This window comes from Felis catus, chromosome C2, assembly GCF_018350175.1.
Source record: "Felis catus isolate Fca126 chromosome C2, F.catus_Fca126_mat1.0, whole genome shotgun sequence".
In the NCBI taxonomy this organism is placed as follows: Eukaryota; Metazoa; Chordata; class Mammalia; order Carnivora; family Felidae; genus Felis; species Felis catus.
The window spans coordinates 58665649-58693354 of record NC_058376.1 but is presented as its reverse complement, the minus strand read 5'-3'; the positions used below and the strand labels follow the sequence as shown (position 1 = coordinate 58693354).

The 27706-nt window shown below is 36.7% G+C and overlaps 1 protein-coding gene across 7 annotated transcripts in view; it reads left to right on the top strand.

Moving 5' to 3' along the window:
* Positions 1–27706, top strand: part of SLC9C1 (solute carrier family 9 member C1) — a 103323-nt gene that overhangs the window by 36991 nt on the left and 38626 nt on the right. For 5 of the 7 annotated variants that reach the window (XM_011285957.4, XM_045036946.1, XM_045036943.1 and 2 more), the window contains 8 exons: positions 181–280; positions 5863–6006; positions 7227–7401; positions 10976–11057; positions 13189–13355; positions 15180–15305; positions 18794–18891; positions 24456–24575. In XM_011285957.4, coding sequence (XP_011284259.1) covers positions 181–280; positions 5863–6006; positions 7227–7401; positions 10976–11057; positions 13189–13355; positions 15180–15305; positions 18794–18891; positions 24456–24575 — 1012 coding nt within the window. The remainder of the gene's footprint in view (positions 1–180; positions 281–5862; positions 6007–7226; positions 7402–10975; positions 11058–13188; positions 13356–15179; positions 15306–18793; positions 18892–24455; positions 24576–27706) is intronic. The other 2 variants (XM_045036944.1, XM_045036945.1) reach the window with 2 other exon arrangements.

Genomic DNA, 27706 nt, shown 5'->3' with positions numbered 1-27706 from the left:
GAGGAAGAAGGACAATAGGTGGTGGTAATAACCTGCAGTATAATCCAGTTGAAACCAAGTAGGGTAGCCTCTCTATAAAGTTACTATACTATCAAGATATCTGATATTTTCATCTTGAGCAAAATTTGTACCACTGTTGATCTTAAATTAATACTTTATATTTATTTCTTTTTAAAATAGGTGAACTAGTTGGAATGTCTGGAATATTTACCCTGGCCATTATGGGACTTTTTTTAAATTCTACCAGTTTTAAACCAGGAGTTGAAGCACTTCTTCTAGAGTGAGTAGCTAGCATATTTTCATATTTTTTCATGCATTGGCCGCAATAATATTGTAATAATAGCTATATCTACATATCTATCAAAGTAAGATACTGACTTGAAAACTACTCAATAAAAACCTTTCCTAGAAACTCTATTGCTTGTGTCTTCTAATCCTCTAATTTTAGGCAAAATTTGTAACCTTACCTGAGTTCATGTTGGCTCTATTTTCCCCCTAATACTCTCAAGTCTCTGACCATCTACTCGGTAATTCCCAGTATAATCCCACTAGACAAGGCGAGGACTAAGGTAAGGCAAGCGAGACACTCATCACAGGCACAAAACTTAAGAAGGTGCCAAAAGACTCAGTAATCAAAATAATCTTTTAATGCAATACTTTTTGGGGGCGCCTGGGTGGCTCAGTCAGCTAAGCGTCTTTCTTTAGCTCAAGTCATGATCTCAAAGTTCATGGGTCCGAGCCCTGTGTCTGATCTGTGCTGACAGCTCAGAGCCTGGAGCCTGCTTCAGATTCTGTGTCCCCCTCTCTCTCTGCCCCTCCCCTGCTCACAATCTGTCTCTCTTTCTCAAAAATAAATAAACATTTTTAAAATTTTTAATTAAATTTTAATGCATTATTTTTGAAAAAAAAAGAAATTAATGCAAAAAACCCCTGGTGAAAATGTAAACATTTTAAAGAAATATTAGAACAAGACTACTGATAGTTCCTTTTGCTTCAAGCTCCAATATGGCTCAGCCTGGCGCTGCTGCTAGAAGACCAATATTTTAAGGACAATGAAGAGATGGCATGCAAAACAAATTAAAAGATAAAGCTAGGGCATTTGAAGAGGATTGGCAGTGTTATAAAAGAAAATATGGCCATATGTACAAATTTACAAATTGTGCCCTTCTCAAGGGCATCCAGCTTAGGGGAGAGTGGAATTTGTGCCAGCCTGCTAGAAGGGTGCTTTCTGTAATGATACAACACACAGGCTGAGAACTTGACTTAACTCGCACAATGACAACATAGAGTAACAGAGGCCCTGAAAATAATCAATGATTTTTGGAGTTTTGCAGAATGTTATAGAAGATAGAATAAACTCAGAAGTCAGAAATTTGAAAGTATAGAATCTTAATAGAATTTTGGAACTCTTTACTAAAATTTCATGTCAATTACAAGGGAAGCCAATTGTACCAACACCTAAGCAGAATTACTTGGGCCACAATTAATTATTGTAGGAAGAAATAAAAATGTTACATGTTTTAAATCTGATTTTGGGAAGTGATTCTGAAGTCTCCCTTCACCTTTTTGCTCTAACTAAATGCTGGATCTCCCCTGAAGGCATTTACTCCCTTGCTTTCTTTAGAAGTTGTTTTTCTCACCCACATCCTGGGTACTACTGAGCCTAGAGTTGAGGCTGGTGATCTTTCTATACCTTGAAGTCATTTCTAGATCATACTTTCTCATTCTTCCCGAGAAGAACCCAGTTTTGAAGCTCATGCCATCAGATTTTACTATCTGCCACTCTCTTGACTGTAGTTATGTCTAGATCCCTGAATCACACTCTCCATTTCGTGAAGATATTGACCGTCCTCTCACTGTGATTCTCCAGCACCATTACCCTATCACCATTCTCAGTGATTTTGGTTAATACCCACACAGTTGATCCTTCTATTCCACCTTTCAGTTCCTGGACCTCCTCTCTTCCTATGAGCCTGTTCAGCCCCCCTGCTTCAGCCACCCACATACATGGTCATATAAATGAGCACATCATAATCTCAATGTTAAGTATCTTACTGTCAAAAATATGACATGTGTCAGGTCCTACTCTCCAAGACAGTAAAAACCTAAGATGACAATAGCAAATCCTCCAATATTCTACAACAATCTGCTGCAGGGCCTTGTGACTCTCCAAGACAAGAGGATCATCATCTCCCATGTTTTCAGCTTACAGCCTCTAGGACACAGATTTGAACAGTTCTGCGAATATGCTGACACTACACTGTGTCAATCTTATGACCTTTTACTGATCTTCATCCACCTCACTTCCTTCTTACCCAAATCATTTCTTTTGTTTAAAACCACCCAATAACTTCTCATCTCTTTTGGTAACAGGTAAAATCTTTTAAAAATTTTTTTTATTTGTTTTTTTTACCTTTTTTAAATTAATTTTCAAAATTTAAATCCCAGTTAGTTAACATGTAGTGTAATAATGGTTTCAGGAGTAGAATTTAGTGATTCATCACTTACATATAACACCCAGTGCTCATCCCAACAAGTGCCCTTCTTAGTATCCATCACCCATTTAGCCCATTCCCCTACCCAACACTTGAGAGCAACCCTCAGTTTGTTCTCTGTACTTAAGAGTCTTTAATGGTTTGTCTCTCTCTCTGCTTTAATCCTATTTTTGCTTTTCTTCCCCTATGTTCATCTATTTTGTTTCTTAAATTCCCCATATGAATAAAATCATATTTTTATTTGTCTTTCTCTGACTGACTCCTTTCACTTAACATTATACACTCTAGTTCCATCCATATTGTTGCAAGTGGCAAGATTTCATTATTTTTGATGGCTGAGTAATATTCCATTGGACATATATACCACTATTTCTTTGTCCGTTCATCAGTAGATGGACATTTGGGCTCTTTCTACAATTTGACTATTGTTGATAGTACTGCTGTAAACATTGGGGTGCATGTGCCCCTTTGAATAAGCATTTTTATATCCTTTGGATAAATACCTAGTAGTACACTTGTTGGTTTGTTGGATAGTTCTACTTTTAATTTTTGAGGAATCTCCATACTGTTTTCCAGGGTGGCTACACCAGTTCGCATTCCATGAACAGTGTTAGAATAGGTGGATAAAGGTGTCCTCTTTATCCACATCCTTGCCAACATCTGTTGCTGCCTGAGTTAATTTTAGCCATTCTGACAGGTGTGAGGTAGTATCTCATCGTGGTTTTGATTTCTATTTGTCTGCTGATGAAGGATGAGCATTTTTTCATGTGTCTTTTAGCCATCTGGATATCTTCTTTGGAAAAGTGTCTATTCATATCTTATGCCCATTTCTTCACTGGGTTATTTGGCTTTTTGGGTGTTGAGTTTGATAAGTTCTTTATAGATTTTGGATACTAACCCTTTATCTGATATGTCATTTGAAAATATCTTCTCTCATTCTCTTGGTTGCCTCTTAGTTTTGCTGATTGTTTCCTTCACTGTGCAAAAGCTTTTTATCTTGATGAGGTTCCAATAATTCATTTTTGCTTTTGTTTCCCTTGCCTCCAGAGACATGTCAAGTAAGAAGTTGCTGCAGCTAAGGTCAAAGGTTCTTATCTGCTTTCTCCTCTAAGATTTTGATGGCTTCTTGTCCTATGTTTAGGTCTTTCATCCATTTTGAGTTTATTTTTGTGTCTGGTGTAAGAAAGTACTCCAGGTTCATTCTTCTGCATGGAGCTGTCCAGTTTTCACAACACTTTTTGCTGAAGAGATTGTCTTTTATCCATTGGATATTATTTCCAACTTTGTCAAAGATTAGTTGGCAATACATCTGTGACTCTATTTCTGGGTCCTCTATTCTGTTCCATTGATCTGAGTGTCTGTTTTTTAGCCAGTGCCATACTGTCTTGATGATTACAGTTTTGTAATACAGCTTGAGTCCAGAATTGTGATGCCTCCAGCTTTGGCTTTCTTTTTCAACATTACTTTGGCTATCTGGGGTCTTTTCTGGTTCCATACAAATTTTAGAATTGTTTGTTCTAGCTCTGTGAAGAATGCTGGTGTTATTTTGATAGGGATTGCTTTGAACACATAAGTTGCTTTGGATAGTATCGATATTTTAACAATATTTGTTCTTCCAATCCATGAGCATTGAATATTTTTCCATTTCTTTGTGTCTTCTTCAATTTCTTTCATAAGCTTTCTATAGTTTCAGTGTATAGATTTTTTACCTCTTTGGTTGGATTTATTCCTAGGTATTTTATGGCTTTTGTAAATGGGATTAATACCTGGTTTCTCTTTCTGCTGTTTCATTAATTGGTGTATAGAAATGCAACCGATTTCTGTATGTTAATTTTATATCCTGTGACTTTGCTGAATTCAGGTATCAGTTCTAGCAGTTTCTTGATGGAGTCTTTTGGGTTTTCCACGTAAAGTATCATGTCATCTGCAAAGAGTGAAAATTTGACTTCCTCCTTGGTGATTTGAATGCAGGTCACAGCCTAGAGTAATTAGCCTAAATTCAGTCATAAAGAAAGTATTTTGAATGTTTTGACTTAACATTTCCTAATATAGGATGTTTTATATTGAATTTTTCTCTAATAATGCCTAGGTATTTGTGGTTCTTAAATATAGTTCAAAACTGAAAATTCTTATTTTTTTTAAGTTTATTTATTTATTTTGAGAGAGAAAGAGAGAGTAGAAGGGGCAGAGAGAGAGGGGGAGAGAGACAGAAAATCCCAAGCAGGCTTTGCACCATCAGTGCAAAGCCCAGTGTGGGGCTTGAATTCACAAACCATGAGATCATGATCTGAGCTGAAGTCAGATGCTTAACTGACTGAGCCACCCAGGCACCCCTGAAAATTCTTATTAATGTAACAGGGAAAGATTTAATTTTTATACTGAATTTGTTTTTTGGCCAATCAGGAGTCCTGGAGAAAAAATAATCATTATCTTTAAAGGGTAACATATGGTTAAACCAAGCTACCTTCATCTCATAAAATGGTATTCATGTACCCTTCTAATCTTTTCAATTTATTTTTTTATGAATATAATATTTTGACATTGAATACATAAAATTCATAGAATGTACACATGCTCACAAATCCCCAGTGGAAAATCTACAAAGGGCACTCATTAGAATAAAGGATTAATTTACATCTTCTAAGGACTAGCTAGATTTTAGGACAAGCCTTCATCCTATCATTGTGTAAAGCAGACTGGCAGTTTAGTATTCCTTTTAAAGACAAATGATTTTAGCTCTTTCCAATGATACAAGGAGTTCACAATCAGTATTCTCAAGCTACATGAACCATAATGCCCGAATAAATTCTGTCAAATAGTACAACTACAACCAAAACATGTTTTCAAAATCAATCCAAAAGAAAGACACTAATTTACCTGTAGTGTAAACTGATTAAAGTTGCTTTAGAATTATTTATTTACTTGTCTGAGTGCTCCTCTCTTCCCAGCTAAATTATAAGCCCCTTGAGTGTGTAGGTAAATGCATTAATTACCTTTATTTTCTTCTTCTTTTTCTTTTTCTTCTTCTTCTTCTTCTTCTTCTTCTTCTTCTTCTTCTTCTTCTCATTATTATTATTATTATTATTTTAATGTTTCATTTATTTTTGAGGGGGTGCAGACAGAGGGGAGGGAGGATCTGAATCGGGCTCTGCACTGACAGCAGTGAGCCCAATAGAGGGCTCAAGCTCACAAGCCATGAGATCATGACTTGAACCAAAATTGGACGTTCAACTGACTGAGCCACCCAGGTGTCCTGTCTTTATGTTTTTGACTAGGCCTAGCACAATGCCTCACATAGATAAGGCTTGTGATAAATGTGTTAGATTAGTTAACTGTAATTAACTACATTTTTTTTCTGAAAATGCAGATTCTGGAATTGTCTATCATTTGTTGCTTTTCTTATGGTGTTTACCTTCACTGGACTTCTAATTCCTGCACATACATATTTATATATATCATTTTCTGATATATATTATTCATTAAATATCTATTTCACACTTATTGTTTTAAGGTAAGAATTTCATTTGAATTTTTCTATTTATAAGGCATTGACTAAACCCAAAGAGATTTTTTAAATAGAAATGTTTCATTCCTTAGCATGAATATGAAGAATTGCCTTTTAAACTTGCCAAGGAATCACTAGCAAATTAGTGTTTTAGTGTTTTTTGTAACTGTATTAATTCCGGTTTTAACTGAATTTCAAAGCAATCTAAGTACTTTATAAAATTTTTGATAATTAGAAGGAAAAAAAACCTTTCATAATTTCACTACCTAGAGACAACTGCTATTAACATTTGGTATATTTCATCCAATGTTATCTTTCCGATGAGGTTTCATAAAGTTCAACACTGATTTTAAATAAAAATTCTATGTTGCTTTAGTTTGCCTCATATTATATAACAAATAATTTCCTGTTGTGATTAAATTATAGTTAGAAATAGCTTTTTAACAATCATAAGAATATCTTCTTTGTAAATGTCCTTTTTGCCTAAATAATTTTTGTAGCTCTCTTTCAATGATAAGAGGTGGGAAAGAGTCTGCCCTTGCCCTTGGAAGGGAAAAGGAGGTGACACAGGGGAGGAACAACCACCATCACTGCAGTCTCAGGATTCTTCAATCTCCATCACTAGTGTTGTTAACATGCTGCTTCCATCTAGGAAAATTAATAGGGAGTTGACATCAGTTGACTAGTGCCAAATAAATAGAAATGAGTCCGAAATTATGAGATACAACTAGTGTAAAATGTAGGAGATGTGCGATTAAAAGAAAAAAATAAAAATGAATTGGCCAATATTAGATAGATTCAGCAAGATTAAAATCTACAAAGGAAAAAAAAAGGAGGGCACTTTTTCCCTTCACTTCTCACTCATTAGATTTGCTTTTATTTCTTTTTGGGATCCAGAATAAAATATATCAACAAAGCATCTCTAACTTTTTCTTTTCTACCTCAAGAAACGCCACTCCAGGGTGATGTGGAATTAACCTTCTACAAACCTAACAGAAATAAATGAAGAGAATAATGCCATACCCTTGTATCTCTCCATGAAATGCCCTTCTGCCCTTTTTTTTTTTTTTTTTTGGTGCCATGCTAACCGTGTGTGAAATATGGCTCATTTGTTTGAGAGTTGGTATTCCACAGGGAATATATTGGAGTAGAATAGAATGAAATGGGGGTAGTGGTGAAAATATCTATGGCAACAATAACTTTTAAAAATCTCTTTTGTCTTCTAGACTTCTGGTTTTTCTATTAATGAGCCCTCTTTTGTCTCGACTTGGTCATGGGTTCAACTGGCGTTGGGCGTTCATAATGATCTGGAGTGAAATGAAAGGAACACCTAATATAAACATGGCTCTTCTCCTTGCCTACTCTGACCTTTCTCTTGGAACTGAGAGGGAAAAATCTCAAGTAAAGATAAATGATTTGTTTTTTTTGAACATATTATGAATACTGTTGCTGTGTACTTAAAATATATTTTAGTAGTGAGGTAGCTCATGCCACTTGGACTGTGGGAGTGATTTAGCCATGATGCCAAGATTGGATAGAGGAAGAACACCTGGCAACATTCCTCTTCCTGGGGAACATTCTGGCTTAGGAATTCCTAAATCTTTTCATTACACTCTTAAAATAGGTTTATTACAAAGGTTAAAGGAATTAAAACTTATAAATAATTTAAGGCACGCCTGGGGGCTCAGTTGATAAAGCATCTAACACTTAATTTTGGTTCAGGTCATGATCTCATGGTCATGGGATCAAGCCCTGTGTACGGCTCTGTACTCACAGCATGGAGCTTGCTTGGGATTCTCTCTTCCCCTCTCTCTGCCCCTTCCCCATGTGCACAAGCACACACACTCTCTCTCGGTGTCTCTCCAATAAATAAATGAACCTAAAAAATACTTATAAATAATTTAAAATAGTACCTGAAACAGAGTATGTACTTAATAAGTGTTTTTATTTTTACTTACTTCTAATACCCATTTGAGAAAAGCAGAAACCTGCTTATTATTGGCTCTATTGCTTTCTGTAACTTTGTGAAGCCACATTTAGTAATGCTAGGAATCAGAACATTTTCATTGTCAAGTGAAGTTACCTTTTCACTTACAGTTACCCCAAACTCTACCTAACAGAACATAATGGGATTGACTCTCCCTCTACCTTATTTCAAGGTAAGATCATTACAAGGAGCTCTGTAAGAAATTTCCTGTGCGCATATCACAAGCATCTAATACTTCCATTGTGGTGTTTTTTGTTTGTGTTTTTTTTTGCACATAAATTCCAAATATAAAGGAAAGAGCATCCAGGGAATATTTGTGTGTCTAATTAGATAATAGTCCAAACATTAAAAAATTAAGCATTCAAACACTTCTTTTGAAACCAAAACTATCTACTATCCCATGACCTTCTCCTCCTTTTTAACCTATATACACATGCCTAAAGAATCAAGGTTAGTTCCTTACCATACATATTGACCAGTTCAATGGTAGACATCATGCACAGATCTGGGTTCTGAAATTTCTAGTTGACTGCTATTTGCTGTGTCACCATCACCAAGTTATTTAATTCCTACCTCATTGCACATGTCCGTTTCATCATTCTAAAAGGGACTTAATACCAATGGTTGAGGCACGTGGGTGGCTCAGTCAGTTGGGTGTCCAACTTTGGCTCAGGTCACGATCTCACAGCTTTGTGAGTTCAAGCCCCGTGTCGGGCTCTGTGCTGACAGCTCAGAGCCTGGAGCCTGCTTCGGTTTCGATGTCCCTCTGTCACACTGCCCCCACCCCCCTCAAGAATAAATAAACATTAAAAAAATTAAAAGATAATAATACCAATGGTTGTTTTAGCAAATGTTTACAAATAACTTTTTTAGGGGTCAGAGGGAGTCCTAATTTGTAGTATTTGCCAATTTCCATAGTGTAATCACTCTCACTAAGAGAACATCAATCAGCTCAATAACTTCCTGAAAATTTAATGATCAGCTCTCATGAACTGGGAAAAACCATCTCTAGCACACCACTATCTCAAAGGGTTAGAATGAGAAATAGAAAATGTACATAAAATGCTTAATACATTGTTTAGCATATAGTAAATGTACAATAAATATGAGCTATGTTGATGATTATAATGCTTTGAGATAAAACCTTAAATAAAATGCTTTGAGACCTTAAATAAAATGCCTAAATAAAATGCTTTGAAACCTTAAATATAATGCTTTGAGATAAAACCTTAAATAAAATCATTTAGTGAGATGCCCTCACTAGAGTAGTAACTAGTTGAAAAGAAAGTAACACTTCATTTAATTTGGCTGAACCCTATAGCTAACCTTTTAATACTTTTTAATACTCACAAAGCAGCACTAGAGTAAAGGTTAAAAATAACTTAATCTTGTGTCTACTACTCACAAGTTTATTGACCTTGGCTAAGTGACAGTGCCTAATTTTCCCATCTGTGCAATTGGACAATATTGGTATTCACTTCACAGAACTGTTTTGAGGATTAAATAAGCCTGATATATCGTGCTCTATGCTTACTATATAGAAGTTAACTTTTATTACTATTAAATTAACAAACTTAGTGATCCTCAATTTTGGACGCACTTTAGAGTGCTTCAGGAACTTTTAGAAAATTATCAGTGTGTGTGGAATTCTGGCCATGGCCATGATGAATAGTGGATATCAGACTTATTTCCTATAGTAAACAACTATAAAACTGGTTAAAATATATGAAACGATCGAACAGTTTTCAAATTTTCTACAATTTTATAATAAACGAAAAACAGGCTAATTTTTTAAAACAGGCAAAAGAGATAAACAGATACTTCACAAAGAAAGCTATATCTACCACTAAGCACATTAAAAATGCTCAACATCACTTCTTTAGGGAAGTGCAAATTAAAACTACAATGAGAAACATAATGTTCAATTTACATGAAGGTTTTAGAACTGGTAGTTCTTATCTATAGAAGTAGAAATCAGACCTCCTGTGGAGTAGGGGATTGATTGGCAAGGAGAACTAGAGATATTTGGGGGGGGGGGCAGGATATAAGAATATTTTACATCTTGATAGGATTGAGGGTTATGTGGGTGTATACAATGTCAAAATTTATCAAATGGTAAACAAGTACATTTCAATGTATGTACATTATACCTCAGTTTTTCTAATTACTAATGTGTGGGCTCCACCCTCGTATAAATCAGAATATTCAGTGGGAGCATCTTGGGCACCAGTATTTTAAAGTTTCCCCATGATTCTAATATGCCACCTGGAGAGTCTCTGGTGTGGTTTCACGCTCTGTCTCTAACCTCCATCTGTAGCCACAAAAAAAGGAAAGGCTGGGGGTATGACATAAGTTCTGGAAATTAGAGTTATGTAAGTCAACAGAAGTGTGCGGTCTTAGATTGAAAAGTATTGTTCCAACTGGGAGTATAAGCAGAGAAAAAAAATCAAGTGGCACCAGAGATATTAATTGCCCCTCCCTCCTGACAATGAAGGGATGGCAGAGAGGCAAAACATGAGGTAAGCAAACATAGCAAGACCCCTGAGCTCTTCTGTTACCCCAGATGAGGAGAATTATTTGATACAGAGGTGCCTGGTAGTGTTGAACACAGAACTTCATGGTTATGCCCATGGTGGCGTGTGTAGTGAATAAGAACCGATAAAGTACAAGCATATTCCCAAGGCCCAAGAAGTGCAGCAGTGAAATTTAAGGACAAGCTTTTTATGTTCCCAATGTCTCCATAAGTATTTGTTTACTTGTCAGATCATGTGTCCTGAGTATTGATTTGGTTCCAAAAGCATGAATAAAATCTATGCAGGGAGATAGAGAATACCCAGAGTACTTTCATCATGCCTGACATTCATATTCTTCTCTACTATGAGCATTTATTGACTTAATACAGCCTGGTTTAACTTACATTAGCAAATATAGAATATAGTGCATGAAATTGTCATGATTACTTACTTTGTATTTTTCTTTCTACTCTAGGTATTATTTCATGGAGTGTCAGTTTGCTTAGTTACCTTGATTGTCAATAGATTTATTTTGCCAATGGCAGTTAGTAAACTAGGTAAGCCCTACTAATTACTATTCTGAGTGAAGAGAAACATTTTCTAATAACATTTTTAAAAATGTTTATTTGTTTTGAAAGAGAGTTCAAGTAGGGGAAGGGAAGTCAGAGAGAGAGAGAGAGAGAGAGAGAGGGAGAGAGAAAGAAGGGGAGGGAGAGGGAGGGAGAGCGAATCCAAGCAGGCTCCACACTGTCAGCAAAAGGAATTTCTTGGCTGGTTTTAAGCAAGTAAGTGTAATTATATGGTTAACTCTACTTCTGTGGATAACTGATTGTGGGATGAAGAGCATTAAAGCAGAAATAGCAATTTTAGGAAGCAACTGCATTATGCAATATGTCCGTTTTCATCTCTTTTTAACAATTGAAAAGTCGAGATCTAGAGTTAAAAATTCACGTGGCAGTTGAAAACCTAGAAAAAAAAATGGCCCTGATGTTTTAATCCATTATATTCTCAACTGCTCTATCACCCTTCCCATTGCACACAGCGTTTTCACTCTAATGGCAATTCATTTTTTAATTTAAGAGAGAGAGAGGAAGGAAGAGAGGGAGAGGGAGAGGGAGAGGGAGAGGGAGAAGGAGAGGGACAGAGAGAATGAGTGAGGGACGGGCAGACAGAGAGGGAGAGAGAGAATCCCAAGATGGTTCTGTGCTATCAGCACAGAGCCGGACACAGGACTCCAACTCATGAAACTGTGAGATCATGACCTAAGCCAAGGCTTAACTGACTGAGCCACCCAAGTGCCCCTCTAATGGCATTTTTAATCAATCTGAGAGTCCATCTTTATGAATGGTATTTCATTACCCAATCTGCATTCCTTCCTTGTATTTGTAACAAAATCTTTTCTCTTTACTTTTTTAAATTCTCTGAGCCTTAACATAGTAAATTGGGAAGAAAAGATTAAAGAGGGAAAGTTTTGCAAAGAGCATCATATGTTCTACTTAGTAGCTAAATAAACTTAAAATTCTTATTGTGGAGTATGTTTACTTGCACTAAGAGCAGTGAACATTTGCTTACAGAACATCATTGCTTTCCAAGGAAACGTCTATGGCTCATAAAAAGGAATTTGTGCTTAATATTGAGAGTCCTTCAAACCTTAATGAGGTCTGGAGACAAATACATATCAAACACTTATATAAATATATACAATATTATATTTAGTAGGGTAGATGTGTATATGTATATATACTCTGTATATATATGTATATATCTATATCAATACCTCCTACATGTGTATCTCTTGCATATATGTATATTTACATATATTCTGTATATTTGTACATATGTACATATATATGAGATGTATATGTCAGGATGTATATGTCAGAAGTACAGATATATGAATGGGTAGATATATATCTCCTATATCTCACATATATATGTATATGTTATCTATTCTGTATATGATATTATATGTATATATCATATATTTATAAAGAGATTTACAATAAGAAGTAGGCTTACATGATTATGGAAGCTGAGAAGCCCCAAGATCTACAGTCCAAAGGTCTGAGAACCAGGAAAACCAATAGTGTAAGTTCCTGTCCAAATTGTGAAGGCAGGAAAGGACTGAGTCCCAACTCAAAGACTATGAGGCAGAGAGAATGAATTTTCTTTTGTTCTGTTCAGGCCTCCAATGTTTTTGATGAGGCCTGCCTGCACTGAAGAGGTCAATTGGCTTTGCTCAAGTCTACCAAGTTAAATATTATTCTTATCCAGAAACACCTTCACAGACACACCAAATATCTGGTTATCTTGTAACCCAGTCAAGTTGACACATAAAATTAATCATCACACCTCTTTTCTTCTGTCTCCTCATCTATCAAACTGGGAACAGGGACTTACCTTAAAAGGTGGGTAAGGTAATCAGAGACAATACATTCAAGGTGCTGAGATGTGTTTTTCAGCATATGTTAAGCACTCGATAATTATTAACTATTACTGTTACCATTATGTACCTCAGTGTTTTTGAGGAGTATGAAAGTAGAAAAGCTTAAAATTGTCAGGGTTCCCATTATTAAACAATATATGCTGAGTCTTTAACTTAAATCAAAAATACAAAGGGAAACTTATAATCCATATTCAAAATGGTGGCATCTTTATTATTGATAAAACATGTTCTTTGTATCAAAGGTCTTCATGACGTCACATCAACAAAATATAAATCTCTTTATTGTACATTTCAACACTTTCAAGAGCTAACCAAATCTGCAGCTTCTGCACTCAAATTTGATAAAGATCTTGCTAATGCAGATTGGAATATGGTTGAGAAAGCAATTGTCCTTCAAAACCCATATGCAGTAAGCAAATAGTATCTTTTGTTGATTCTTTCAAAGCACATATAACTAATTATCTTAAGTATAAATGTTGTAAATATTAATTCACAATTTTTAATACTTGTAATACAGAAGTTGTACTGGGGGCTCACTGTCATAATAGTAAGAAGGGGATCTTAGGGAATTTTGTGATCATTGTGGGGCAGCATAGAAGTGACAACCTCTTTGAGTAGGTAGAAAATAAGTGGTGTAAAATTCAAAAGAAGGAGTGATGAATTGGAGCTCCCTTTAAAAGTTACCATAAGAAGAGGAGAGTGAGTCTTAGAAAATGGCTAGTTTTTTGCTAGATTGACGGTGGACAGCTGCCTTTGTTCAGCATTTATTTACACTACTGTATTTGCCAAGCACTTGCTAGCCCCTAACTTATGATTAATATTATTTTTTGATATAAAACAGAATTCAAAGCCAGTGTCATAAGTTTAGGTGTGAGTGAGATGTCACCTCCTGCTTCTGAGATATGCTTTAGAATATCTGTGGTTGAGGCATATGTAACTCACCAATCAGTAATGGTTGCCATAAGAAGAAATAATAAAAGTTGTTCTGGAATCTTCTCAATGTTACTGCTGTTTTGCTATCTCCTATGTCATGTCCAGTTCTCAATGCAGTGTTTTAATGCATATTGTATGATGCAGTTTTTGCAGTGTTTTTCTGCATCATACAATTTGAGGAGCCAAATTCTAGGAGTATAGCCATAAGATAATTGGTTTCTATAAAGTAGGATTCCTCAAAATCCATTTCATATCCACTAACCAGTACTTGACGCTCTAGATGGGGATCCAGAACCAAGCCCCCCATCTATAGGAATACTGCCAGGAATTTCCGGATAAGACAAGTACCAAATCAAATTCAATTATTTTCTATAATAGCTCCCAATTTCTGATTGTGGCCTTTTGCTAACCTGGCTGCATCAGAATCTTCTAGAAAGTTTATTAAAATATGGCTTTATTTCCCAGCCCCTCCCCCGGAAATTCTGATGCGAATGGCCTGAAGAGGGTCCTAAGAATATGTATTTTTATTCCATTTACCCAGCTGATTCTACTTCAGAGTCAACGTTGAGGCCCCCACTCTGATACCTTATCTGTTTCAGATAGCAGGTGACCAAACAACTGCTTTCTCCTCTTTACAGTGCAGACAAGGGGGACTATAACAGTATAACAGATAGAGCACTGGCCTTGGACTCAGAAAATCTGGGTTCGTATCCTAGCTTTGTCACTTTAATAAATAGCTTTGTGATCTTGAGCAAATGTTTTATTTTCTCTAAGCTTCAGCTTTTCTCATATGTAAAACGAAATTATCCATAACTCCCATCTCTCAAGGCCAAGTTCATTTTCTATTCTACCTTAATCGATAAGGTTAAAGCAGTGATTGTCAAACTCTAACTCCAGCAAGAATCATGGGATGGGTTTGTAAAATCACAGATTTCTGCCCTGTTCCCCCAGACGTGAATTTGCATTTCTAACAATTTTCAGGTGATTCTGAGGCTGCTGGGGGACCACACTTTCAGAACCATTGGCTTAAAGTGGGATTATATACATGGTAGCTTTATAAACTCTCAATAATGCCATGTAAAGGTAAAACTATGATATAACTCCTTTTCCCAAAAACTGGCAATTATTTTACCTTCTAGATAACTGTGAAATGATGAGGAAACTCATCTGAACATTTTTTCTGTATCTAGCAGATTTTCTATAATTTTCAAACCAAATTGTTATGTGAATTGCTTGAGGGTTATGCTAAACAATATATTAATATTCATGTATTACTTTTTTGTTATTTCTTTCTACTTAGTTGAGCCAAGGAGAAACAACAGAACATCAAAAGGTGAAATGTCTAGCCTGTAACAAGGAAATAGATGAGACCCTTAACATTGAAGCAATGGAGTTGGCCAACAGGCGTCTCTTGTCAGCACAAATAGTTAGTACTTGATTATACACTTTTAAAATGATATTTGTGGGGGCTTCTGGGTGGCTGAGTTGGCTGAGCGTCCAACTCTTGATTTTGACTCTGGTCTTGATCCTAGGGTCCTGAGATTGAGCCCTACATCAGGCTCTGCACTGACAGCATGGGGCGTGCTTGGGATTCTCTCTCTCTCTCTCTCTCTCTCTCTCTCTCTCTCTCTCTCTCTCTGCCTCTCTCCCCCTCTGCCTCTCTCTCCCACTTCAGCTCTATCTCTCTCTAAAATAAAAAAAATAAAATTATATTTTGGCCTAAAATTATACTGAAAGCTTTCTCCCTTGCTAAAGACATCTAGATTTTGCTTACCTGCTGAACTGAATAGATTGTTATAAAGGCAAAGGGAAGTTTGGCATTGTCTTAGGAATCTGCTTGATTGCCAAAAGAGAGAAAAGAAAAATGGATCCATCCAAATTGGCCTAAGTAAAAGGTGTTTTATTAAGAGGATTTGGGAATCTCACAGATCCCAATGGCAGGAATTACAGTTGAATTCAACCTTCACACGTGTTATGCGGTCATTTCGATGATACCATCCACCTCCAGTTCCACGCCAGGTTTTCATGAAAGAGACCATCAAGTCTGCTAATAACTGCAAATAGAGAGTAGTAGCTTCCAGAGCAAATCTTGAATAAAAATTAGAGAAATTCTGTGACACAGCCACAGAGCAGACTCTGTGGGAAATTGCTAATAGCTTATTTACTATTGTTCATGTTGGGCCTTCCTCATTGCATATGGAACTGTCGTGCATGTCTCATCTATTCTAGCCATAGAGGATTCCAAGCATTCTATATGTTCAATCTAACTTGGGAAATGGAAGGTTTGTAGGGTATAATTGTTCTCTCTTCAGCAGTAGTCCTGGCAGACAGGTTGAATCTCAAAGGCAGCTTTTCCAAGGACCTGAATAAATTTCATTAAGCAATTGAGGCAGTGCCATTAAAGATGAACTTATGCCCATATGGTACTTTGCTCCACCAGCAGATTTTATGACATCGTGTCTTTGAGTCACTTCCAGATTTTTAATTTATTTCAGGAAAATATGTATTCAAGATCTCTCAAAATCAATACAGGACATTCCATTTTGGATCTTGCTTTTCATTAATAATATGATGGATGTCTTAGGATTTATTCTTTTTCAGTCTTTATTCTCTCCATTCATAAAATAGGAAAATGCTAACTACAGGAACTCTTAGATTCTTTCCATATATGATATTCTACATTTTCTGCAACATATCCACCATGAATCTTTTTGGTTTCTTTCCCTAAATGTTTGTTTTCTACCATTATATCTTTGTTGATTTTTGTGCTACGTGTTGGGTCTGAATCAGGAAATACTTTTGTTTGTTTGTTTTTGTTGTTGTTTATTTTTGAGAAAGAGCATGGGAGCACAAGTGAGGGGGGCAGAGACTGTGAGAGAGAGGAAGAGAGAAGCTCTATGCTAGCAGTGCAGAGCTCAGTGCAGGTCTCAATTCCAAGAACCATGGGATCACAACCTGAAACAAAATCAAGAGTCAGACGCTCAGCCTACTGAGCCACCCAGGTCCCCCAGGAAATCCTTATTTTTTAAAGTAAGTTGGATCTTTCTGCTCTGTTCTCCAGCTCTTTATCTCGCCTCACATCTTTTTAGCCCTTCTTTGTTCTAGACATATTTTCACGCTTACCTTGGTTAGTTGATTTGGTTTCTACAATGTCAATTCTAATGCTCACTGCTCCAACCATAATATTAATTGGTCTATTACAGTTTTTAAAGCTTTGATAGTTTTTATTTAAATCTCAGTCACTGTGCTGACAGCACAACGCCTGCTTGGGATTCTCTCTCTCTCCTGCTCCCACTTGCACTCTCTCTCTCTATTATAAATAAATAAACATTAAAAAAAAATAAATCTCAGCCATTTACTGTTTTTTTGTTTTGTTTTGTTTTAAGATTTTATTTATTTATTTGAGGGGGGGCGCAGAGAGAGACCGGGGTGGGGGAGGGGGAGAGGAGAGAATCCCAAGCAGGCTATGGGCTCGACATTGGTCTCCATCCCACGAACTGTGATATCATGACCTGAACCAAAATCAAGAGCTGGACACGTAACTGACTGGGCCACCCAGGAGCTCCTCAGTCAGTTATTGTTCACTGGGACAATATCTTCTCTACTATTGTACATTAGAAGAGGAAGCACAGCATGGTGAGACAGTGGTATAGAAGAAGCAACATCCCCCAACCATAATGGGGGGAAGAGGAGACAGGTTTTAAATTCAGAGAGAACTGGGTTTCTAATATGATCTTGGGAAAATGACTTAATTCTCTGAGCCTCAGCTTTCTCATCTATGAAATACAGATTAAAATATCTTCCCCATAAGTTTCCTGCAAGAATTAAATAATTCTGCATAAAACATGTCAGTTAATGTAATAGTATGGTAGGGAGATCAATAAATGGTGGTTATTTTAAGGAATCAACCATTCTCTAAATTCTTCTTACATTTTGGTGTGAATGATCACTTAAGAATTAACATATTTCTAGTATCTTAACTGCGTTGTCATTTGTGTTGCTAAGCTTTCATGAGTTCCATATTACTTTCAGTTTCCTTAGTTTTCTACATACTATGGTGTTTACTTTTGAGGATATTGAAAATATGTTCATCTCACATTATTTTATAAATATTTTAATGAAGCTTAAGTAGACTGTTGAATTCCTGTATCATGGACAAACAACCTTTTGTTCCCTCATTCTTTAAATTAGTTCTATCCCTTTCTGGCATCCCCCAAGAACAAAAATGCATTTTAATATCCATATCCTGTACAGACAGGACATGTTCTATGAAAGCAGAAGTCTTTAGCTACATCATGCATTCCAATTTAGAAAGTTGGTTCATACAGAGATTTTTAACAGTGTCAGCACTCTGAGGCCAGGGCAGTGTCGGACAATGGTTTCTTCAGCATCAAAAGTAGTGCCTGAAGCAAAGTGGTCTCTCAGTACACAGACTGAATAAACAAATGAATATTTCCTGTACACAGTGGCAATTCACTTAATACTTATAATAGATTGGAGAAAACAAGAGTTCTTTTGTCAAAATATTTGGAAAAATTAAAGATATAAACCAGGATCCTCTACTACAGGATTTCTCAGAGTCTTTAAATTTCTAAGATGCATTATAAGCTTTTAAGATAGGGATATACTCGCACATTTATTGGGCCCCAGAACTCCACTTATTCTTGAAAGTCTAGTTCACATCTAGCAGGAACCTAGTTTCCCATAGAACCAGTTTGATTCCACCCAAAGCACAGACAGACCTCCTACACTGATCTCAAGATCTGGACTTTACAGAAACATTCTTTTTATAACGATACTAGATTATTTAGGGATTTTGACTTTTTTTCTCACAGACTGTTTTTCCATAAAGGGAATACTAATTTGTTATCATTAACCATGCTACATAACAATTGGACTGCACGTTTCTTTTAGGCAAGCTACCAGAGACAATACACGAATGAGACTCTGTCCCAGAGTGCGGCCCAGGTGCTGGTGGGTGCAGTGGGAAGCTTCGGTGAAAAGAAGGGAGAGTAAGTATATTGGCAAGAGAACACCGCCATCCTCAGCCACTGCATTTAGGGAATCGGGCAAATGAGTTTTCTCGCTCTTTCTGAGACTTTGGGATCATCCCATATTATGTGTGAAAGCCACTAACTGCTCTACACCCCCAAATCAGGCCAGATGACCCACTTTTAATTTCCCAACTTGCTCTACTTTTTCACACTTCTGTAAATTTGAACAAGGCGCTTCTTCTGACTGAGATTCTCTTCCCTTTCTCCTTTTGCCTCCAAAGCTGAGCTGTGGTAAAAGACTCTTGTAGACTACTTGAATGCCTCAGTAAGGTCAAAGACTTCCTTAATTCCTCCAGGCACATCTTTTAATGAGTATTCTCTCTTTTTTTAATTTTAATTTTTGTTTTTAAAGTAGGCTCCATGCCTTACTGTGGAGCCCAATGCAGGGCTTGAACTCATGACCCTGAGATCAAGACCTGAGCTGAAACCAAGAGTCGGATGCTCAACTGACTGACCCATCCAGGTGCCCCTATATGTTCTCTCTTAATCCTCAGCATGTTCTTATAATAGTTACTTCTGCTGTAAGCCTCTGTAGTACATAGCAAGTTCCTTAAAGTCAGCACATTAAGAATAGCCTCAGATCTCCTTGGAAGGATGCAAGATATTTGAGTGGGCAAAGGGACGAGTTAAACTGTCATGCAGGTACATGATGGCCACCCAAAGCTCGGACATACCTTCTTATTCTAGACCACACCCCTGGTGCTAAGGACCGCAATAATCTGCTCAGATGGTCCTCAGCTCATTTGTAAGGCCCTCTTGGGACTTTTCCTCTGGGCCATTATCTCACAAGCAAACTGGGCCTTTGGTGTGCACACCCTGAGAGCCAAGAGAAGTGCCAGCATGGTGTCCACTCACATGTACTGGCCTGTGGCAGAGAGGGATAAAGCCGTGTGTTGGAAGAGAAGCAGCCGGACTGGAGTCTCCCTGCAGCAGTCTCATTGCAGTTCAAGTACAGATGTTGAAGAGTATAAGAGATTCCATTTCAAGCCTAGCCATACAAATAATTATAACATTATATTGTCAAGGTAGGAAGATAAAATATATCTTACTTAAAATTTTGTTTTCTTGATTAATGAGCATAAGTACAAGGGCCTCCATTCCCTGCCCCGCCAGCTCGAGGCCGTTCAAATGCTTATGGGACCTCAGTGGTGTTAGGGGACTGGGGAAGAGGGCTGGGCAAATGTGATCACTTTAAAACAATATGATGAACACTTTTTTTTTAGTTTTTTAAAAACAGTTTTATTGGTGCATAATTGATATACAAAGAACTGCGCATATTTAGTGAATACAATTTGATGAGTTTCCCCATATGCAAACACCCATGATGCCATTACCACAGTCAAGGTAATAGGCATATCCAACACATCCCAAACTTCCTTATGTCCTCCCCCGCCCCTCCTTTTTCATGATAAGAACCCTTAACATGAGATCTACCCTCTTTATTTTTATTTTTTTATTTGTAAAAGTGATATTCTTTATTCAGCTTTTTTTTTATCAGACTGACATACTGCCTGCTGAGCTAAGACGGCACCTATTCAGTTTTTTTTTAATTTTATATTCTTTTTGCTTCCCTTCCCTTATGTTCATCTGTTTTGTATCTTAAAGTCCTCATATGAGTGAAGTCATATGATATTTGTCTTTCTCTGACTGACTGATTTCACTTACCATAATACCCTCCGGTTCCATCCATGTAGTTGCAAATGGCAAGATTTCATTCTTTCTGATTGCCGATTAATACTCCATTGTATATATATACCACATCTTCTTTATCCATTCATAGTGCTGCTATAAACATGGGGGTGCATGTGCCCCTTTGAAACAGCACTCCTGTATCCTTTGGATAAATACCTAGTGGTGCAATTGCTGGGTCGTAGGGTAGTTCTATTTTTAATTTTTTAAGGAAACTCCATACTGTTTTCCAGAGTGGCTGCACCAGTTTGCATTCCCACCAGCATTGCAAAAGAGATCCTCTTTTTCCACATCCTTGCCAACATCTGTTGTTGCCTGAGTTGTTAATGTTAGCCATTCTGACAGATATGAGGTGGTATCTCATTGTGGTTTTGATTTGTATTTCCTTGATGATGAGTGATGTTGAGCATTTTTTCATGTGTCGGTTGGCCATCTGGATGTCTTCTTTGGAGAAGTGTCTCTTCATGTCTTTTGCCCATTTCTTCACTGGATTATTTGTTTTTTGGGTGTTGAGTTTGATAAATTTGTTATAGATTTTGGATACTAACCCTTTATCTGATATGTCATTTGCCAATATCTTCTCCCATTCCATCGGTTGCCTTTAGTGTTGCTGATTGTTTCCTTCGCTGTGCAGATGCTTTTTATTTTGATGAGGTCCCAGTAGTTCATTTTTGCTTTTTTTTATTCCTTTGCCTCCAGAGACGTGTTGAGTAAGAAGTTGCTGCAGCCAAGGTTAAAGAGGTTTTTGCCTGCTTTCTCCTTGAGGATTTTGATGGCTTTCTGTCTTACCTTGAGGTCTTTCATCCATTTTGAGTTTATTTTTGTGTATGGTGTAAGAAAGTGGTTGAGGTTCATTTTTCTGCATGTCACTGTCCAGTTTTCCCAGCACCACTTGCTGAAGAGACTGTCTTTATTCCATTGGATATTCTTCCCTGCTTTGTCAAAGATTAGTTGGCTATACATTTGTGGGTCCATTTCTGGGTTCTCTATTCTGTTCCATTGATCTGAGTGTCTGTCTTTGTGCCAGTACCATACTGTCTTGATGATTACACCTTTGTAATACAACTCAAAGTCTGGGATTGTGATACCTCCTACTTAAGTTTTCTTTTTCAATATTGCTTTGGCCATTTGGGGTCTTTTCTGGTTCCATACAAATTTTAGGATTGTTTGTTCTCACTGTGTGAAGAATGCTGATGTTATTTTGATAGGTATTGCATTGAATATGTAGATCGCTTTGGGTAGTATTGACATTTTAACAATATTTGTTCTTCCTATCCAGGAGCATGGAATATTTTTCCATTTTGTGTGTGTGTGTATCTTCTTCAATTTCTTTCATAAGCTTTCTATAGTTTTCAGTGTACAGATGTTTCACTTCTTTGGTTAGATTTATTCCTAGCTGTTTTATGGGTTTTGGTGCAATTGGAAATGGGATCTATTCCTTGATATCTCTTTCTGGTGCTTTATTATTGGTGTACACGAATGCAACCGATTTCAGTGCATTGATTTCATGTCCTATAACTTTGCTGAAATCATGGATCAGTTCTAGCAGGTTTTTGGTGGAACCTTTTGGATTTTCCATATAGAGTATCCAATATGATGAACACTGAAAGAAGACAGATGTACAGTGGAAGTTTATAAAAGAATGAATATAACATGCTGAAAAGCATTATTGTTGCATTGTTCAGGCAAGGTTAATATAAAAAAAAAAAAAGCAACATTGAGCAATTCAACCCAATGCCTGGATTTTTCCTCTTTAAATCCTCCAGGAAGGCAGAAGCAATATATGCCTATGATGACCCAAAACCAGGAGGCCAACAGTGGGAGAAGGGGATCAAAGTGTTGAACGGACTCATAGTGGACAACAAAGGCAAATTTTAGAATATATAATTTTTTAGTCACACATGAAGGAGATAAATATGAAATACTAATATGTGCAAAGGTGTATGCCAAGTACTGTGGGGAATAGCAAGATAAGTGGAATGGTGTTCCAATCCCCAGAGAGTTTCCTGTTAATTACACTTATATTCAGTACTTGCTTCTTTGCTGGGCTGCCTTGGCATTTACTTTGCCATTTGCTGGTCATTCCTACCAGTAGCCTGTGTGTTGGTGTGTCCTGTGGCAAGAAAACAAGTCTAAGGAGATAAAGAGTTGGGGATTTAAACAGGTCCTTTGCTAACTGCCTGTGTCATTGCCTAAGAAAGAATTCTTTGAATAGAGAGCTTCTATTTATTAAGTGCTGTGCCAAGCATAGTTTTAAACATGTTACATGTACTACCAATTTAATGTTCTAAGAGTCCTGTGAGGTAAGTGCCATTATCTTCATTTTGCAGATGAGAAACGAAGAGGCACTAAGAGATTATAAACAATTTACCCCCATCACTTGAATAATAGATTACAGAGTTCCCATTCAAAGTTTAAGCTGCCTCACTATCCAACCAAGGAGATATAACTGTTTTCCTAAATCAGGTCTAAGCAGTGAATGTGTTGGTAAAAAATAAGAATTCAGGAGCTTGAATTACTTAGTTGTTTGGGCTGTAAAATACCACAGAATTACTGGTATCACAGAATTCTAGGATTGGTAGGAACTAATCAAATGACCAGATCTTAGTTGAGTCATTAATTCCTTCAGGAAGGTTTCCTGATTCCCCAAGACTGTATTAAATGCCCCCCATTTGATGGATCCAAAGTGCCCTACTGTTTATCATCTCCCCAGCAACACTTACTGCCCTTCACTACAATTGTTATTTTCATGTTTTACTCCACTTATCTGCTGGATCCTTAAGGGCAGAGATCCGTATTCGTTTATGGTTTCTCCCCAGCTTTTAGCAAACATAATACATTCAATAAATATTTTTAAGATTAGGAACAAATCAAGTCCTATATATGTTGGTGATTTTCCATGTAATTGCTACATTATTTTATTGAATCACAAAGAATTCAGTGACTTTCTTCTTTTCAATTATGTCTGTATCCTTGCAGCAGAGAAATTGCTCAAATTTCAGAGTAAGAACAGTATAATCAAGAGGAAGGAGAAGGTACACCTTTGAATGCAAGTCACCAATGCCCTTCTATTTAAGGCATATTTTAAAGTGGGGCTTCAGACCCAAAGACAAAACCCTATCCTCTTTCTGATGAAGATAATGAAAACCAAGGGACTTGCCTAAGCAAGACCAAATCACAGCATATAGATCTGAGCTGCCTCAATAAAAAGCCAGAAGAAGCCTAGAGACAATGGGATACATGCTATCAAATTGTCTTTTGGGGTTTTATGACCACTGATTTTCCTAAGTACCCATAACTCTTTACCCACCACATGTATATTCCCCCTAAGTTTCCCAACTACCTGCCCAGAAGGTAAAATCAAAGGAAGAAGAGGATGTGTGAGACAGGCTGGATGTTTCATATCTACTTTCTCATTTAATTATCCCCAACTGGCATGAATATTTTTACATCTATTTTATAGAGCAAACAGGTTAGTGAGGTAATTTGTTTATTGCTTCACTAGGTAATGGGGGATCCAACATGAAAGCCTGGATGTATTTGAATTCCAAATATTTAAATCGTGTTATTCTTTCCTTCCCCGAACCTTGACCTCTCCATTATAAACCATGTTTCTCTGGGTTTTTTATACTCTAATGAGTGAGCCCCACAATCTAAATTCATAATTATATATCTACTTGTATCTACAACTTTGTGACTTGGACCTATGCTCATGAGAGTGCCCTAATCCCAGTTATCGATTGACAAAATTGTCTTGCTACTTTCTGATAATACTACATTATATCTATCCCCCAAATTTTAAAGCATATTTAATGATTGTTTCCCCCCCCCAGATATATGAGTCCTGAGACAATAAAGACTTATTCTGAAAGCAAGAAACTTCTTGCCTTTATTAGAAAAGTATTGCTCAATTGGGTGTACAATACTAAAAAGGAAAAAGGGATCCCATCAAGGTAAGTGATTTTAAATCTTACTAGAAGTGCTATTATATTGATTTTAAATTCCCTTTTAATTTTTTAAATTTATATCCTGGGAGCGCCTGGCTGACTCAGTCCATAGAGCATGTGACTCTTGATCTCAGGGTTGTAAGTTCAAGACCCACATTGGGTATGGAGATTACTTAAAAATAAAATATTTTACAAACTTTTTTAAATTATATCCTGAATAAATTGGAAAGTATTTGGGGGTAGTTTATAGATAAATTACTTATATACATACAAAAAATTACTTGAAGAAAAAAAGAAACAGTATAACAACTTTTTTTATTATGGAAGTAAACTTCACATAACAAGATTAACCATTTTTAAGTGTATCATTCAGTGTTACTTAGTACATTCACAATGTTTGGCAACCATCATCTCTATCAAATTCCATGACATTTTTATTGCATCCAGTGTAAATTCAGCACTCATTAGTTACTCCCCAATCTCCCTGCTCCCCAGCTCCTGCATAGCACAAGTCTGCTTTGTCTCTATGAATTTACCTGTTCTGAATGTTTCATATAATTATAATCATACAATACATAGATTTTTGTTTCTGGCTTCTTTCACTCAGCACAATGTTTTCATCCACATGGTAGAATGTATCAGTAACATGAGTTTCATCCACTTTGTAGCATGTATCAAGACTTTATTCCTTCCTATGGCTTAATTGTACAGATATATCATTTTCTTTACTCATCATTGATGAACATTTGGGTTGTTTTCACCTTTCGGTTATTGTGAACAGTGCTGCTACGAACATTTATGTACAAGTATTTGAATACCTGCTTTCCGTCTTTTGGGTGTGCACCTAGGAATGAAATTGCTGGAGCATATCATAATTTTATGTTTAATTTATTGAGGAACTACCAAATTGCTCCATAGCTGTTATACAATTTCAAGATCAGGAAATATAAATCTATCAAATTTACTCTCTTTTTCAAGATTGGCGTAATGATGTAGGTAGTTCCATATAAATTTTACGATGTGCTTAGTTCTGCAAAAAACAAAACCAAATGGCATTGAGACTTTCATAGGGATTTTGCACTGAATCTGCAGTATTGCCATCTTAACAATATGAAGGTTTCCAAATCATGAACTTGAGGTGACTTTTCATTTATTTAGGTCTTTAATTTATTTCAGGAATATCCTGTAGTTTTTGGCAAATAAATCTTTGGTTAAAATTAATTCCTACATATTTTTTTCTTTTTGATGCTATTATAAATGAAACTTTTCTCTATTTTTAATTTTAAGTTATTTATTTACTTTATTTATTTATTTTGAGAGAGAGAAAGAGGGCATGAGCAGGGGAGGAGCAGAGAGAGGGAGAGAGAGAGAATACCAAGCACATTCCACACTGTCAGCGCAGAGCCCTATGTGGGGCTCAGACTCACAAACTGCATTATAATGACCTGAGCCAAAGCCAGGAGCTGGATGCTTAACTGACTAAGCCACCCAGGTGCCCTGAAACTGTTAATTTCATTTTTGGATTGTCCATTCCTAGTATATGATTTTTGTATATTAACTTTGCATCCTGAGGCTTTGCTGAATGCATTGATTAGCTCTTCTGCTTTTTTGTGAATTTGCTAGGATTTTCTATATAGGAGACTATGTCATCTATGAATAGAGATCATTTTGCTTCCTCTTTTCCAATTTGGATGCCTTTTATTTCTTTTCTTAGATGTAACTGGAAGAAATATAGACCTCTCTTCTCAATAAGAGTATCAAAGGTTATATGGCTCTCTTTAATCTACCATACTCAATAAATACTAGAAAGATATTTTCATATTATAGTTTTTTAAGCCTTCAATAGTGACTAAAGCTACAACTTTCTGAGTAATTATTTTTGATGATGAAACTTGAAAGAGAGATTTTAAAAACTATAATTGATAGTGTACCCTGTAGGCTGTCTCTAAATATCATTCATCTCAAAGAAGTACAGATTCTGGAGTCCCAATGGCTTGATTTACAATCTCAGTCTCTGCCATTTATTATCTGAATGAGCTTTTCAGTTCTCAACATCTGTGTCATATTCTAGAGGCTGATATGTAAGGCCTCTGACAAGGTAACTGACCCACAATGGGTACCAAAGTATGCCAGTTGGGTTCTCCTCTGTTCCTCCTGGGACTGTGGGAAAGAATATATAGTGTGTTTATAAGCACCTAGTCCAGGGACTAGCACTGGGTAAGTACTTACCAGATAGGAGCATTTATTACTAAGTGCTGAATAACATTCCAATAATGTAAATATGTAAAAAATATGTGATGGAATCACAAACGTGAACAAGTCCAATCACCGAAAGAAACTGGATACAAGAACACACATAATTCTTAAAATTAAAAATTCAACTTAAATGATTCTGAATCGAACAAAAAGTGGGTATAGTGTATCTGTTTTAAGGGGATGCAACTAGAGCTGCACGAAGAAAAAGAAATGCCTAGAGCAATGACAAGGCTTCTGTGTCAGTATGAGGGCTCTGAGAGAAAAAGGTCAGGACACTGAGATCTAAAGTGGTAACACTTGGATGGATAGAGCTGAGGATCTTGAACCCCCACATGCTTGTGTATACGCTAACCTGGCAGAGGAGCCATCTTTTTTCCTGCTAGAGAATAGTAACCTTCTGTCACCTTCAGTGCCCACAAATATATCACAAGGTAAAGCTTTTCTTTGTTTCCAGGTTATTCTCTACCACCTTTCATTGCTTCTAAGGTAATTTCCCGGGTCAGATCTCAACACGGTCAGAGGGGAAAATATAGTGCCTTCTTTAGGAGACTACAACTCATCTACTGAAGGAATTACAGGGCCTGACTAATACTACCAAATACTAGTAGAACATATAAGAGAATGGGTCTTGAGGGTATTGGACCACAAGGTTACAACATAAGGCCAGATTGGGGAGAATTTATTGGCATAGTGGTCTTATCCGTGATGATTCAGGGTTCAACATTCTGCCAAGGACACTTGGAGCTGGTACTATTATACTCTTGGGATGGTTCTTTGAAGCTTGACCAGACCAATAAATTACAGTAAATGAAGTGCAGATGATAAAAATTGGAATATTTAACTAGATCATTATATGAGAATGAAGGACCCACCACATGACT